Source organism: Typopeltis vanoorti, chromosome 7 (assembly GCF_054136105.1).
Source record: "Typopeltis vanoorti isolate ZY-2024b chromosome 7, IOZ_Tvanoo_1.0, whole genome shotgun sequence".
Lineage (NCBI taxonomy): Eukaryota > Metazoa > Arthropoda > Arachnida > Uropygi > Thelyphonidae > Typopeltis > Typopeltis vanoorti.
The window spans coordinates 29,181,795-29,197,340 of NC_143555.1; the positions used below are offsets into that span (position 1 = coordinate 29,181,795).

The 15,546-nt window shown below is 36.1% G+C and overlaps 1 protein-coding gene across 2 annotated transcripts in view; it reads right to left on the reverse strand.

Moving 5' to 3' along the window:
* Positions 1–15,546, reverse strand: part of LOC150104544 (ras GTPase-activating protein-binding protein 2-like) — a 284,999-nt gene that overhangs the window by 204,931 nt on the left and 64,522 nt on the right. For both annotated transcript variants that reach the window (XM_090395758.1, XM_090395757.1), the window contains one exon: positions 5,454–5,610. In XM_090395758.1, the coding sequence (XP_090251884.1) occupies positions 5,454–5,610 (157 nt within the window). The remainder of the gene's footprint in view (positions 1–5,453; positions 5,611–15,546) is intronic.

Here is a 15,546-nt window from a genome sequence, read left to right on the forward strand (position 1 = left end):
TCACAGGAGGCCCATCTTAGACAATGCAAAGTCTATCACACCACTCAAACCTATTTATTGTCTGCATATTAACCACTCTATTAGGCAATGAATTACAAGGTCCAACCAACCTCCATGCAAAAAAAAAAAAAAAAAAAGCCACTTTTCACCCTCATACTCACCACCTCCTTTTTGCAACTTCCAGGGATGGCCTGTTGTTCTTGTTCCTCTCCCTTGTTCTACTATATGAAAAAACATCCCTTGTGTCAATCCTGTAAATAGCTCTAAAGACTTGAAATGTTTCAATCACATCACCCTTTTGTCTTCTGTCCACCAAACTCTATAGTTTACATGCCCTAAGGTTATCCTCATAACAAATAGAGTCCTGATATCATTTTGGTTATCTGCCTCTGTACTCTCTCCAAGATTAATTTATCATCTTCAAATCCTGGTGACCAGATCTAGGCACAGTAGTCCAGATGTGGTCAGATACTTGAAAGGTCAGGGCTTTATACAGAGGAGTCACTACTCTTTCATCTCTACTGGTCAAAGTCTGTCTTAGTATTGCAGCAATCCTTTGGGTTGCTTTCACACTTTTGCAATATGCACCCTAAACTTCAAATTTTATCAACAACTAGTTTTATAAAATCTTACTCCAAACCTTTCAAGGCACAATCATATCACTTCTATATCAACTTCCAAAAAAACTTGGCATCCTTTTCCGCTCAAGGCAGTACCTTCTCTGCTGAAGTTACTCACTCTGTATAAATCACAAATTCAACCAACATAGGAATACTGTTCAAATGTATAGGGGAAGCATTCCTACAACCTCCCTAAAAATTCTTGATGCAGTTCAAAAAAGGGCAGTCCGGTTGATAAATGACACTTTCTTACAGATTCTCTTCAGCCACTTTCCATAGAAGATCAGTTTCTGAATTGTGTCTTTTCTCATGAGAGCAAACTTAGCTGGATGTTGCTATAGGACAGATGATGTGGAGGGTGGTGATGAAGAAATGCATAAGCAACTTGGCTTAGAGAACAAGGTAAGGATGATCATTATGGGTGATCTTAATTATAGCAGTAGAGACAGGAATGAAAAGATAGCATTTGGGAATAAAGAAAATAAATTTCTTGACAACTTGAGAGATAACTAACCCAGCAGCATGTAAAGGAGGCCATGCGAGGATCAAGATTGAGTGGTGTTTTGAACCTATCTCCAGCTGGTGAGAGCGATCATGAAGTGATCGCCTGGGTGGTAGCTAGTCATCTGAAGATTTATGTGAAGAAAGAATATATATGTGAAACTACAAGGGTTTCCTTTCACTGTGCAAAGCTTAAGAGATAGATTGAAGCTATAGTATGAAATGAGAAGTTAAGCAGGAAGGAGATAAATGCTGCTTAGGCACAGACAAAAAGATAATTAACATCATCAATGTGTGAATGCATTCCAAAGGTTAAAAGGTTGAAGGTCAATTTCATACTTAATCCATTCATTCAGGTCAAATGGACACTAACTATATTTGCATGTTGATGATGTAACATCATCATCAACATGCAAATCTATTCCAAAGGTGAAAAAAAAAAGGCTGATTAACATAGGTATGAAATGGATGAATGTAAACAGAGAGGAACTGTGGAGGATCACGACAAGATGAATAATGATAATAATCAGTTGCACAAAGAGTATGAAGAGCACACCAGGAGAGTGTGACTTGGTAAGGGCAGCAAAAGTGCAGTACAAGCAGAACTTAGCAAGTCATGCCAAGAAAAACCGTAGGGAATTTTTTCAAGTAGAAATAAGAATGATTATGGCAAGATGCTATTAATGGATGAAAGCAGTAGATTGGTAACTGTTGCTGAGGACATAGTTGGAGTATTCAGTTAGCAATTTATTGGGGTGTTTCATCCTCAGTGGGAAATCTAGAGAACTCAAGCACAGAGTATGAAATCAGAGATTTTCTGCTGAGAGAGCAAGAGGAATATGAGTAGTTAAGTAAGCTAGATGTCAATAAGACAATAGGACTTAATGACATATCATGTCTTAACGGAATGTTCCAAGCAGTTAGCATCAGCCTTGGCCTGCCTGTTTATGAACAGTCTTGCAACAGCACAAATCTCATAGAAGTGGAAGGAAAATAAAATTCTATTTCACAAAAGTGCTCATAAGGCTAAGGCTACAAAATATAGGCCGATCTGTATAATAAATACTGGAGATGTTAGCGACAGTTAGGATATAAAAGTGGGTTAATAACAGGGGTATTCTCTGTGCTTGTCAGCATGGGTTTGTTAAAGGGGATATCATGTTTTACTAACTTGCTTATATGCTATAATAAAGTGACGAATGTAATGGACAAGGGAGATGCATATACATGGTATACTTAGATTTTGTGAAGGGCTTTTGATAGATCGCCACACCACACCACACCACACCACACATTGGTGTGGCAATCTATCTAACTACTCAGGAGCAGATAGGATTCGATGATAGATTAGTGAGTTGCATAGGCAACTGGCTCTTGGGTAGGTATCAGCAAGTTGTGTATGAGTGGGTGCAATGTTCCAGAAGTGGAAAGTCACTGCCAGTGTGTCCCAAAGGTCTGTTTTGGGACAATTGTTATTCAATTTTTATATTAATGATATTGGGATGGATTTAACTGGTAATATACAACTGTTTGAAGATGATGCAAAACCAGGAAGAGTGATGATGAATCAAGCAGATGTCATACAGGAGAACAACATATTGTACGAGCGGGCAACAATATGACACTATCAGTTCAATATTGCAAAATGTAAGGTTCTGAAATTTGGTAGGCAACAATGGAATGCAAAACATACACTTGGCTGGGGAAAATTTTGGAGGAAATTGGCAGACAAGGATCTGAAGTACAGAGGTAACACCGTACAAATTGTGAAGTAATCCGATTATGGCAGTGATGTGGAGGACCTTAACATGCAAAATAAAGAGGTTATGGTCCATTGTATAAGACCTTGATCAGGCCTCATATAAATTACTGTTCACAGATTCAGTACCTTGGTTTTCATGGCGATCGGAATATTATTAGAAAGGGTTCATAGAGGATCATCTAAGGTAGTAATATTTGGTGTTTGGGATGTGGGATATGAATACAGATTGACGGTATACCATTTGCAAAGCCTTGTGAATAGGAGGAAGCAAGGGGATACAATTAAGACATTTAAGTTGATAAAGGATATGAAGGGTCTGAATAGGAAATAAGGAGATTTTTTTAATGGAGAGTGGTTGCTGAGTGGAATGCACTGTCAGACATTGTGGTGAAGAATGCAGTTACACTAAATAAGTTTAAAGCATGGTTTGATGGGATTTGTGTGTAACAGTGTGTACCTCCAGGGATGAGTCTTTTGACTCCATGGATGTCTGGTGTTAATAATAATATTAGCATATATATATATATATATATATATATCCTCAGTGGAATTTCTTATGAATTTTGAGGCTCCTGCCAACCCTTCTGGATAACCTCCAAACAGAATATTCCTAATAGAAAATGTCCCATATGTTATCTGCTTTTGTTGTTGTCACTGACTTTCTTGGTTATATATATATATATATATCCAAGAATGAATGAATCATACTCAAAAGGAGGAGAATTAGTACCAGTGTCACACATGGATGCTTAGTATCTTGAATTCAATGACTGATTTTGAAGGTGGAATGCTTAGGCTGTCCCAGATACCATACTGGCATCACAGCAACTCTAGGTCTCTGTCTCTGGACTATGAGGAAGGAGGCATTACGTTATATTACATTACAACACTGTTGACTCTTGCAGATAAATCCACCAACTGATTGCACTTAGATGGGTAAATCAGACTGCCTATCTTGTTAAATGGCTCAAGTAGTATACGACCATTAATATCCCTCTTTCCAGATGTCCATGGGTTGCACCACAGAGCAAATATGATAACAGGGTGTTGCAAGACAAAGACAATAGATTTTTTTGTCACCATATTTTCATGGGATGAGGATGTATTAGTAGAGAGGATTCAGATAACACAGATAAATCCAGTTAACCCAGATAAACACACATCTTTAGGATGCTTGCTATAATTTTGGATTAAGGATTAGGTTAAAAAGATTGAGAAGCAGTGCATAGGCAAAATGAAGCATCTAAGTTACTATAGCAAAAACAGAACAGACAAATAAAAATCTGTTTTCAATTAATTTTTTATATCTGATGCATACATGCTATAGGCCACAAGACCTATAGCATATTAATGCTGTGTGTGTGTGTATGTGTGTGTGTGTGTGTGTGTGTGTGTGTGTGTGTGTGTGTGTGTGTGTGTGTGTGTGTGTGTGTGTGTGTGTGTGTGGAAATAGAAGAAAGGAGGAATCTGTTCACATTTTTTTTTAACAGCTGATGGATGTAATCTTTGGGGAAGGCACAGTGGGGAAGACTGTCTCAAAAAACAAAAGTAGATGGATTGAAAGAGGAGGTAGTGAAGTTGTTTTGGTGAGTTTCAAGATGGACTGTAAATGGATGTTGGTTAGCAGTGGCTCTTGTTTTAATGATTTTAAAGGAGAGTGGAGGAATAATAGTGGCCAATTTAGCAGAGCACTGTCCATGAAAGTATCTGTAGAAGAGGCACAAGGAAGAAACTGAATGTCTGTGAGAGAGGGATTGAACTGGGTATGTGATACAGGGAATCATTAATTAGCCAGACTGCCCTCTTCTGAATAGAATCGAGCAATCTTAGAGAGGATTTTGGTGCACCACCTAAAATATGGGAGCAATATTTCATGGCTGGGCAGATTTGGGCTTTGTACAGAGTTAGCAGCAATCAAGGTGTGAAGTAGTGTTTTGTGGAAAAAGTACATCAAGTTTTTTGGCGGCTGCAGAAGATATAGTTGAAATGTAGTCATGCCAGAAAAGATCGGGGGTGCAGATCAGTCCAAGAAGAGAAATCTAATCTGTTTTGGATATCTCAGTATTACTGAAAGTTGGGGGGGGGGGGGAATGTGAGTTTTTTTTGCGAGCAACAGACAGGATATGTTTTGGAGGCATTGAAGTTAATTCATGTAGTTAATTTAATTTGGAGGCATTGAAGTTAATTGAAATTAATTAATCTTCTATCATTCCTCACAGTCTCTATTTCTTCAACCAAATAATTAGTTCTTGCTACTGCCACTAACTTCCTAGCATGCTTACTTCTAACATCCATGGGTTGCACCACACAGCAAACATGATAACAGGGTGTTGTAAGACAAAGACAATAGATTTTGTTTGTACAAAGCATAAGTATTAAGAAGATATAAAGATGTTGCTGATAGTTGCTTACAATAAGACAATTCTACATCTCATTTATACAGATCAGTCATTTTATGATTTTTCAGGCTGAAAAAACAAAAATGTATATAATCATATTTGTTTGCTCTCTCTCTCTCTCTCTCTTTCTCTCATGTATACAAATATTTACAAAAACACAAGAAAACATACCTTGTTTGCAAGTTTTCATTTTATCATCAGACAAAACAGATTGAAAGCGAAAGATATCATTATATATCTGGAATTCATTAGGAGATCCTGGTGCTAAAACAAATGTTTGTACAAATCTCCTCATTGCTTTTCCATTGCTTGACAATTCACCAATCACCTTAATTGCATAAAAAAATTTTGTTTATTTATTTATCTAAATAAATGTTAATTCTCACAAATTTAAAACACTAATTTTTTAAAATACATATAGATAGATATTATTAAAAAACTTATTTTAAAATGCTTTTGCCTTTTAAATTATTCTCAACTCTTCATTAGAGAATCAATTAAGCCTTATTAGATTTTGATATAAGAGCTGAACCCAAAATATTTATCTAAATAATGTGATAAACATCAAATAATAAAATAATCAACTAACAGTTAATGTGCTGAAACTGAACTATATATGTGGACAATTCAGCACTTTATTTTAAAACAGCTGTACATCAAAAAGTGTGGTTATAAAGACTGATTGAAGAAATGCCATATGCAATTTTTTTTTTTTTTTTTTTTTAAATGGATAGAACAGGCTATCCCTAGATGCTGTATAAGCTAAAGTATGAGCACGCAAGTGAGGCAAGGTTTTTGCATGGGGAGTGATTAATGAGCAGATCAACTACCTGAGAGTGCAGTGAGTGCTGAAACTGTAAATCATATTAAAGCATGGTTCAATGAGTTCTGTGTGTGACAATGAAGACTTCACACAGTGAGTGTTTGACCTCATGGTGGTTTGATTATAACATCTTAGAGGTAATGTATTTTAAAGTATGATGGGATTAAAAAGTATTAAAATGTAACATATGTAATTTTTTTTAATGTGCGTTGGTGGTCTGAAAAGTTCTCGGCCTCTACCATAGATGGCAACACCATCGGCAAGATGGTGTTGCCATCTATGGTAGAGGTACATCTGTCATAAGCATCCAAGTGAAACTGCAAGTCATTCTATCAAGTAGTTTGTTTTATACAGCTATCTGAAGCAAAAAGTGTTGTCTGTATCCCTTGAAATGGATAAAATTGAGTATCGTGCAGTTATAAAATTCTTTGTAAAAGAAGGTTTAACGGCAAAAGAAATTCATTCAAAGTTCATAAACGTTTATAGGCACACTTTTCCTTCGTTTTCAACAAATAAGAAATGGGCTGCCGAGTTTAAACATGACCGTACCAGCCTTGAAGATGATCCACGTGATAGGACGTCCAAAAAGTGTAACAGCACCAGAAATCATTGATCAAGTGCACGATATGGTATCGGATGACCAACGAGTCAAAGTGCATGAAATTGCTGAGACTACAGGCATTTCATAAGAACGTGTAGGATATATTTTGCATGAAGAATTGCAAATGAAAAAGCTTTGCACAAGACAGGTGCCACGCTTGCTGACAGCAGATCAAAAACGTACTCGCATGAAAATCTCTGAATAGTGCTTGAAGCAGCATTTTAGCAAGAATGAAACTGATTTTGTGCATCAATTTATTACTATGGATGAGACTTGGATTCACCATTATACACCAGAATCCAAACAGCAGTCAAAACAGTGGACAGAAGCCGGTTGTTCAGCACCAAAGAAGACAAAGTCCATTCCATCAGCCGGAAAAGTCATGCCGTCGGTGTTTTGGGATGCTAAAGGCATCTTGGTTATTAATTATCTTGAAAAGGGTATAACAACAACAACCGAGTAATATCATTCCAATCTTTTAACCAGACTAGATGGAAAAATTCATGAGAAAAGACACGGTTTGCAGAAGAAAAAAATCATCTTTCATCAGGACAATGTACCTGCCCACAAAGGTGTTTTGGCAATAGGAAAATTAAGGGATCTGCACTATGAATTGTTGGAACATCCACCCTGTTCTCCAGATTTGGCTCCCTCTGACTTCTATCTCTTCTCAAAACTGTTCATAAAACGATTACACCATCCTGAAGTGGCTTGAAATTCTATACTTTCATCCGGATTCAATCTTGACCATTTTAGTGCATATGCTCTAATCAAATTTCTTGTAACAAGATAACCATTCTGCCTTTGTTCGAATACCCATTCTGCAACGTGATTTTCCAGCTTCCGCAATAGGGTGATCCCCGTTCTCATCGCACATTTTTTCTTTGTTAATTTTGTTAAAATATCTTCTTTCTTACTCCATTCTCTTACCATCTTCTTGGTTATGCCAAACTTTCTTGCAGCAGCACAATTATTAGTTTGCTTTGCCATTTCAATTACCCTTATTTTAAATCGAGCTTCATACTTTCTTCGTTTTGTTACTGGTTCCATGATTTTAAATGATAACAATTTTAATAATCCTAAAATTTAAAAAAAATGCCAAATTAATAATTAATTAAAACTGGGGCTAATAACTTTTAATTAGGGTAATTCGCATAAATACTAAGTCTATGCTATGCAGAGCCTCCGTAGCTCAGTCAGTATAGACAAAGCCTTTTGGTCTGAAACACCTGTGTGTGTGTGTTCACAACACAATTGACATTTTCAACAATTCTATCTATTTTCATTGTCTTTTTGACTTTTTAATGCTGACCGTCATACCATATCTATTACAACAGTTATTCAATTTAGTCAGGAACTCTTGCAAACTTGTCGCGGATTTATTGATAAGTATAACATCGCCCGTATAAAGCAAAGAGCTGACATTAACATCTCCAATTCTGATATCATGTTTAATACCATTTTCCTTCATAATGTGATCCATATAGATAATGAATAACAGAGGGGATAATGTACATCCTTGTCTCATACCAGATTCAACATTAAACCATCTTCCTGTACATCCTTCAATTCTAACTACCAACTTACAGACTAAGTATTGCTTGATATAATGACCCATTGATACCATATAACTGTAGCGTATTGAAGCGCTTCTCTCTTGGCACCTTGTCATATGCCTTTTCCAGATTGACAAAACTTAAATACAGATCTTTGTTATATTCCCATGCTTTCTTGACTATTTGAAGTAAAGTAAAGATCTGATCCAGACCGCCTCTATTTGGCCTGAATCCAGCTTGTTCTTCACCAAGCTTTTCTTCCACAATTCTTCTCAACTGTTTCTCAAGTATACTTGCATAGATCTTACCAGGAACACTCAGTAGGGAAATACCTCTGTAATTCTCATATTCAGTTTTATCATCATCATCATCATCAAATTCCTGCCATGTACCCTCAAGGGGTGTACAGAATATGACAGTACTACATGAAAAATTTACATCATTACTAACTTCCTATCTACAATTTTCCTCCAAATCAGTCTGTTACTTGTCAAGACTCCAACATTATCAGATCTTATATTTCTATCATCTAAGGCACTTTGTACCATATCAATCCACCTATATCTTGGTCTTCCTCTGGGTCGTTTTCCTGCCAACCTGGCAGAGAACACTTGTTTTGCTAATCTTTCCTCTCCCATTCTATTTAAGTGACCATACCACCTGAGATTAGCTCTGCTAAAGCATTCCTGGATGCTGACAATGTCAAGTTCTTTCCTAATATCTCAATTTTAATATAATATTGCCATTGATGTCATCTGTTCATGCCTCTAATCTTTCTCAGGACTCTCATATCTGCGGTCTCTAGTCTTTGGTCAAGTGTTTTACTTCTGACCCAGCTCTCAGATCCATAAGTTAAAACTGGTTTGAACACTGTCTTGTATACAGCTAATTTAGTGTTCTGACTAATTTCTCTCTTATTCCATATGAATTTATTCAATTGACTTCCCACCATACCAGCTTTGCTGATTCTGTTGTCTATTTCTATATTTAATTTACCATCTTCAGTAAAAATCGTGCCTAAGTAGCTGAAATGTTTTACTTGTTCCACAGGTTCTCCATTCACAACACAGCTGACATTTTCAATGATTCCGCCTATTTTCATTGTCTTTGTCTTTTTATTGCTGACCTTCATACCATATCTATTCCAACAGCTATTCAATTTAGTCAGAGAATCTTGCAGACTTGTAGCCGATTTATTTAGAAGTATAACATCATCTGCATAAAGCAAAGAGCTGACATTAACATCTCCAATTTTGATATCATGTTTAATACCACTTTCCTTCATATCTATTCAGTTTTATTTCCCTTTTTATATATGGGCACTATTAGAGTTCTACTCTAATCATCAGGAATTCGTACCTCTGTCCAGGCTTTCTGAACTATGCAGTGCAGCCACTGTAAGACTTTTATACCACCATACTTCAGCATTTCTGGTCGAATATCATCTACTCTGCTGCCTTTCCACATTTCAAGCCTTTGATGGCTTTTTCTACTTCAAGTATGGATATGTATTCCTGACTGCCTGCCTGGTCAGTATTTTTTACCACTGTGCTGTCATCACTGCTTGTTTCATTTAGCAATTTTTTGAAGTAATTACTCCATACTTTAAGGATATCTTTTTCTGTTTTCATGTCACCTTTATCATCTCTAACTCCTTTTACAGCACTCTTTCCTCCATTTCTAAGCTTCTTCAACAACCTCCAGAATATCTTTCCACCTTCTTGATATTTATTTTCTATGTTCTTGTCAAAGTTCTCTCATGACTTTTGTTTAGCTAGTTTTACACAGTGTTTTGCTTTCATACATTTGTCTCTGTATTCTCTAAGAGCAAAAGCGAACTTATTTGCCAGGAACTTTTGATATGATTTCTTCTTTTCCTTCACTGCCTCTTTAACTGTGTCCACCATGGAGACCTGATTTTTCTATCCTTGCAGACAACCTCACTACATGCCTCTCTGGCTGAATCAATCAAGGTTTTCTTCAAGGCTTGCCACTGAATCTCCAAGGTTTGGTTCCTGTTCTCAAACTCTTTCATTTTTTCTTCAATAATCTTTGTGTAAGTTAGTCTACAGTTCACATCTGAAAGCTGCTCAACTTTTATTCGCTTTAAAACTTTCTTACATGTTATTCTTTTCAATATGAAATTCAATTTTATCCTGCTCAAGACTAAATAGTGATTGCTTCCAATTTCAAATCCTCTGTACACTCTGGTGTCCTGCACCAGGGAGAAAACATCACTATCAACAATAACATAATCAATGAGACTTTTCTTATTCCTCGCCTCTTCTCTCCATGTGAATTTGTGCACATTTTTATGTTGGAACATGGTGTTAGTAATAACCAGTCCATGTCCTGAGCAGAAATCCAACAGGTATTTGCCATTATTATTAGCTTTGCTCTTTTCTCCAAATTTTCCCAAAATATTTTTGTATGTCTGACAATCATTTCCTACTCTGCTATTCACATTCCCAACAAGGACCAACTTTTCCTTTTTCATTGTGTCAGTTGCTTTTTCTCAAGCATCAAAAAATTCCTCCACTTCTATCTTAGTAGAACCTTCTGTGGGACCTGAAAAGAAAAAGAAAAAAATTTTGTGTGGTTAGACAGCAATGAAAAAGTATACTAAATGATCTGGAAAATTCATTGTAGTTGGTGGATTGAGTGGTGGAGACAGAGAGCTGTAGAGTAAGTCTCCTCCCACGATGAGTCTTTGGACTCCCCAGAGGTGTAACGTAATAATAACAACACTAATAATAATATTGATAAAAATTATATAAATGAATTTTAGACCTTTAGAATGAACTCTAGATGATGGAATGGACCATAACCATTTATTTAAGTGTGCCATTTGGATAAATACATTAGGGCTTCCCCCCCACCCCAACAAAAAGAGGGAAGATATATAGAGATAAAAAAATATGGGAAGTAAAAATGCAAAAATTTAAGATATGCAAATTAAAAGCCAAAATATGTGTATATATATATATATATATATATATATATATATGGCCTTGTATCAAGGAAGAACTACAAAATTTCTCTTTCTCCTTTTTTAGAAAAAGGAGAAAGGGAAATTATAATAAATCAAGATTAAAAGTGGGAGTTACGGGATGTGAGTTGTTCTGACTAAGTGTTGTCTTCGAAGCTCATGGGTAAAGTCAAAGATAAAGAAGACAACACTTGTTGAACTGGCTCACACCCTGTAACTCACACTTTTAATCTTTATTTATTATAATTTATCTTTCTCCTTTTTCTAAAAAAAATGTTTGTAGTCCATCCTTGATACAAGGCCATTATGAAATTACTAATGTACATTATGGCTTTTAATTTCTATATCTTAAATTTCTGCATTTTTAGTTCCCAAATTTTTTTTATCTCCATACAACCCCCCCTTTGGGGGGGGGGGGAAAGCCCTAATGTATTTATCCAAATGACAGCCTTAAATGGTTATAGTCCATCAACCAGAGCTCATTCTAAAGGTCTAAAGTTCAGTTATATAATTTTTATCAATATACTTCTGATCCTGCTCCATAAAAAGCTAATTTCGAGGATTCTACAAAAATTGTCAAAAAATTATTCTTTCCATATTTTTCTTTTAATTTATGTCTTTAAAATATCATTAATGTTTTGAAGTTAATTGGAGTAAAAGCCAATGGATAATGATATGTTATGTCTTGTTGGCCTGGCCTGGTTGGCCAACTGCAGGGTCAAATCCCAGCATGGATATTACTGATTGTCTTTAGGTGGGAGATAAATTTCAATGCCTGGTGTGAAATCACAGTCGTACTTACTTGAGAATGAAATAGTTTTAAAAAGTTCCATAACTGGTCTCTAGAGCAGTGTTTCTGGATTATGCAAAAAAATAAAAATATATAAAAAAAAGTATATAAAATTAACTAAAATAAAGTTGTCCACAAGGATAAAAAAATAAGAACTCCATGATGAATGCAACAAGTCAAAGAGGCAGTCTTGGAAAAGAAGAATATTAAAAATTCCTACAAAGTAAGTTGGTAAATGCCCTAAGGCAGTGAGTCTTGGAAAAGAAGAATATTAAAAATTCCTACAAAGTAAGTTGGTAAATGCCCTAAGGCAGTGGTTCCCGACCTTTTTCCACTTGTGTATCCCTTTTAAACCCATTTCTATAAATTGTACTCTTTGTTTTTAAAATAGTTGTTTTTAAATACACTTTTGTTCAGTGCCTATCTTAATGTTAAATAGTGGAAATGATTGTTTTTCCGCTATTACTGATTATTTTTCGTGTACCCCTGAATGGCCCAGCAAGTATCCCCGGGGGGATATGCATACCACCAATTGGGAACCAATGCCCTAAGGGAATACAGGGAAAAATTATTATTATCATTATAATTTATATGTGCACTCCATGGAGTCAAAAGACCCATTGTAAGAGACACATTCTATCCATTAAGAGACACACTCTATGCATTTCCTCCTTCCTCTGGCTATCCTTTCCACTCATTCATCACTCTTCAAATAAAGAACCTAGTCTGCACACTCTTAGACAACTTCCAAGTGTGACCCCTTGTTTTCCCTCTGCTCCTCATGTAATGAAAAATTTTTTCTGTGTTAATCTTATAGAATCCCTATAATAACTTATAAGTTTCTATCATATCCCCTCTCCTCCACCTGTCAGCTAAACTCTGCAATCCACACACACTCTCAATTTATCCTTGTAGCGAACATTCCACAGATCTGTCAATAGCCTGGTCACTCGTCTCTGAATCCTCTCCACTACCTCCCAATTCCTAAGAAACGCAGGTGAGAAAATCTGTGCACAGTAGTTAACATGTGATCAAATCATAGTCTTATAAAGAGGGATAACGATCCTCCCATCTTTACTTGTCAATGTGTTCTTCAGCATCCAAGTAAATCTCTGAGATATTTTGCCAACTCTTGCAATAAGTTTTCTGAATTTCAAATCTCTATCCACCATCAACCTCAGATCTCTAGCCTTATCAATTTCCTGCAAATTAGTACATCAATATAATATGAAGTGTGTAATCTTTTCATCCTGAAGTGCATTACCTTACATTTACAACATTGAATTGACAACCAATGTCCTTTGCCCACACTGCCAATTTATTTAAATCATCCTGTAACATATCTATATCACCTTTATCAACTACTGCCCTCCCTAGTTTTGCATCATTGGCAAGCAACTGAATATCCCCCCCCCTTCAAATCTCCTGCTATATCATTAATGTACAAATTAAAGAGTACAGAGTCCTGGGGCACTCCACTAGTCACCCTCGTTCACCATGATTCCAATCCACCATATGTCTGTCTATCAGCCACTCTCCTATCCATGCCACCATCCTCATATCCATTTCCATTTGCTCCAACTGATGTAATAGTTTTCCATGCAGTATTCTGCCAAATGCATTTACAATGTCCAGAAGTATCATGGTGTAGCCATTTCTTTTATCTAATTCTGAATTACCTTATTATAAAATATGAAGAAATTACTGAAGCAGGACCTACTTTTTACAAAGCCATGCTTCCCCCCATAGAGTATCATATTCCTATCCACCCATTCCTGAATTTTACTTTTGACCAACTTTTCCAATACTTTAACCCCAACTCCATATATATATATATATATATACTTTAATCCCCACTAATTGGTCTGTAATTTGTTACTTCTGTCTTGAGAGCCACCTATTTTACCCTCTTTCCACTCTCTTGGAATCTTGCCAGAGATGAGACTTAGATTAAACAATTTCGTCAGAAGCACTGCCAGTTCACCTGCACATTCTCATACCACGAGCTGGCATACCATCCAAGCCTACTGCTGTGTTCACATTGATATTTCTCAATATACTGAGTACCTCCAGTTCAGCTACCTCAATGCTAAAATCAGTCTCTGTCACCACAGTAACTGTGTAAGTTCCACCTAGATGATATACCCTTGCAAAGTGTTCACTTAGTAACAGAACTATTTCTTCTGCTTCTGTCACTTTTCTGCCATCAGCACTGAGTAAAGTTATCTTTCCATTATCATTCTTTCTCTTACTTGCTATGCAGCAAAAAAGGTCTTGCGGATTTACTTTGGTGTGCTTAGCTAATTTTCTCTCATAATCTGATTTAGCTTTCCCTACCATAGTTACCCTTCTTGCTTGTGCTTTATACTGCTCATGGGCATGCTGATCACCTTGCTGTTTATATTATTTTCACAAAGCATTTTTTTTTTTGCATCTCCTGCTTTATATTACTAGCCATCCACTTAATCCCTACTAGGTTTATCCTCCTGACCCTGAATATGCACTGTGATACTGCCATGTTCAAACAATCCCTGCTACTTCCCATGCACTGACATTCATTCCATATAGTTTCTTATACCATGGCACTGCTCCAAGTTGTTTCCTAAGTTTGTCATTATCCCCAGTTTTGTAGTTTGGCATAAACCCTTTCTTGATGGAAATTTCCGATATTGAGCGACCTCCCAGGACAAGATTGCATGGTCACTTTCCTTGACTGGAGGTAGAGTTGCTACTGCAGTCACAGATAGATCTTCTCATTCATATTTATGAATTTAGGGACACAAAACACACACGTGTTGAAAAGATTATTTTACTGATTAATAATAAAATAATAACTTGACATTTCGACCCCTGTATTGAGGTCATCAACAGAAGGATACATGTGTATAAGAACCAAGCTACATGCTGTTGCACTCTATACAGGTAAATTACATCTACGTTGTTAACTAATCTTTTTTCTTTGCCTGCCCTCTAGTGATAAAAAAAAAAATTACCAATAAAAACTACAATAAACTCTGCTAAAGTCCTCATGTACTAGGATTCTTCTGGAATTCTGTATAATTCCAGAAGAATCCTAGTAAGAATCTTAATTCCAGAAGAATCCTAGATTCTTCTAGAATTCTGTATAATTCCAGAAGAATCCTAGTATGTGAGGACTTTAGCAGAGTTTATTGTAGTTTTTATTGGTAATTTTTTTTTTTTATCACTAGAGAGCAGGCAAAGAAAAAAGATTAGTTAACAATGTAGATGTAATTTACCTGTATAGAGTGCAACAGCATGTAGCTTAGTTCTTATACACATGTATCCTTCTGATGATGACCTCAATACAGGGGTTGAAACGTCAAGTTATTATTTTATTATTAATCAGTAAAATAATCTTTTCAACACGTGTGTTTTGTGTCCCTAAATTCATAAATATGAATGGTGATCACCGTGTAACCTTAAAAGAAAGATAATCTTCTGATGCTATTGCCTGATCCAACACTCTCAAAGCCCCATCTAAAAA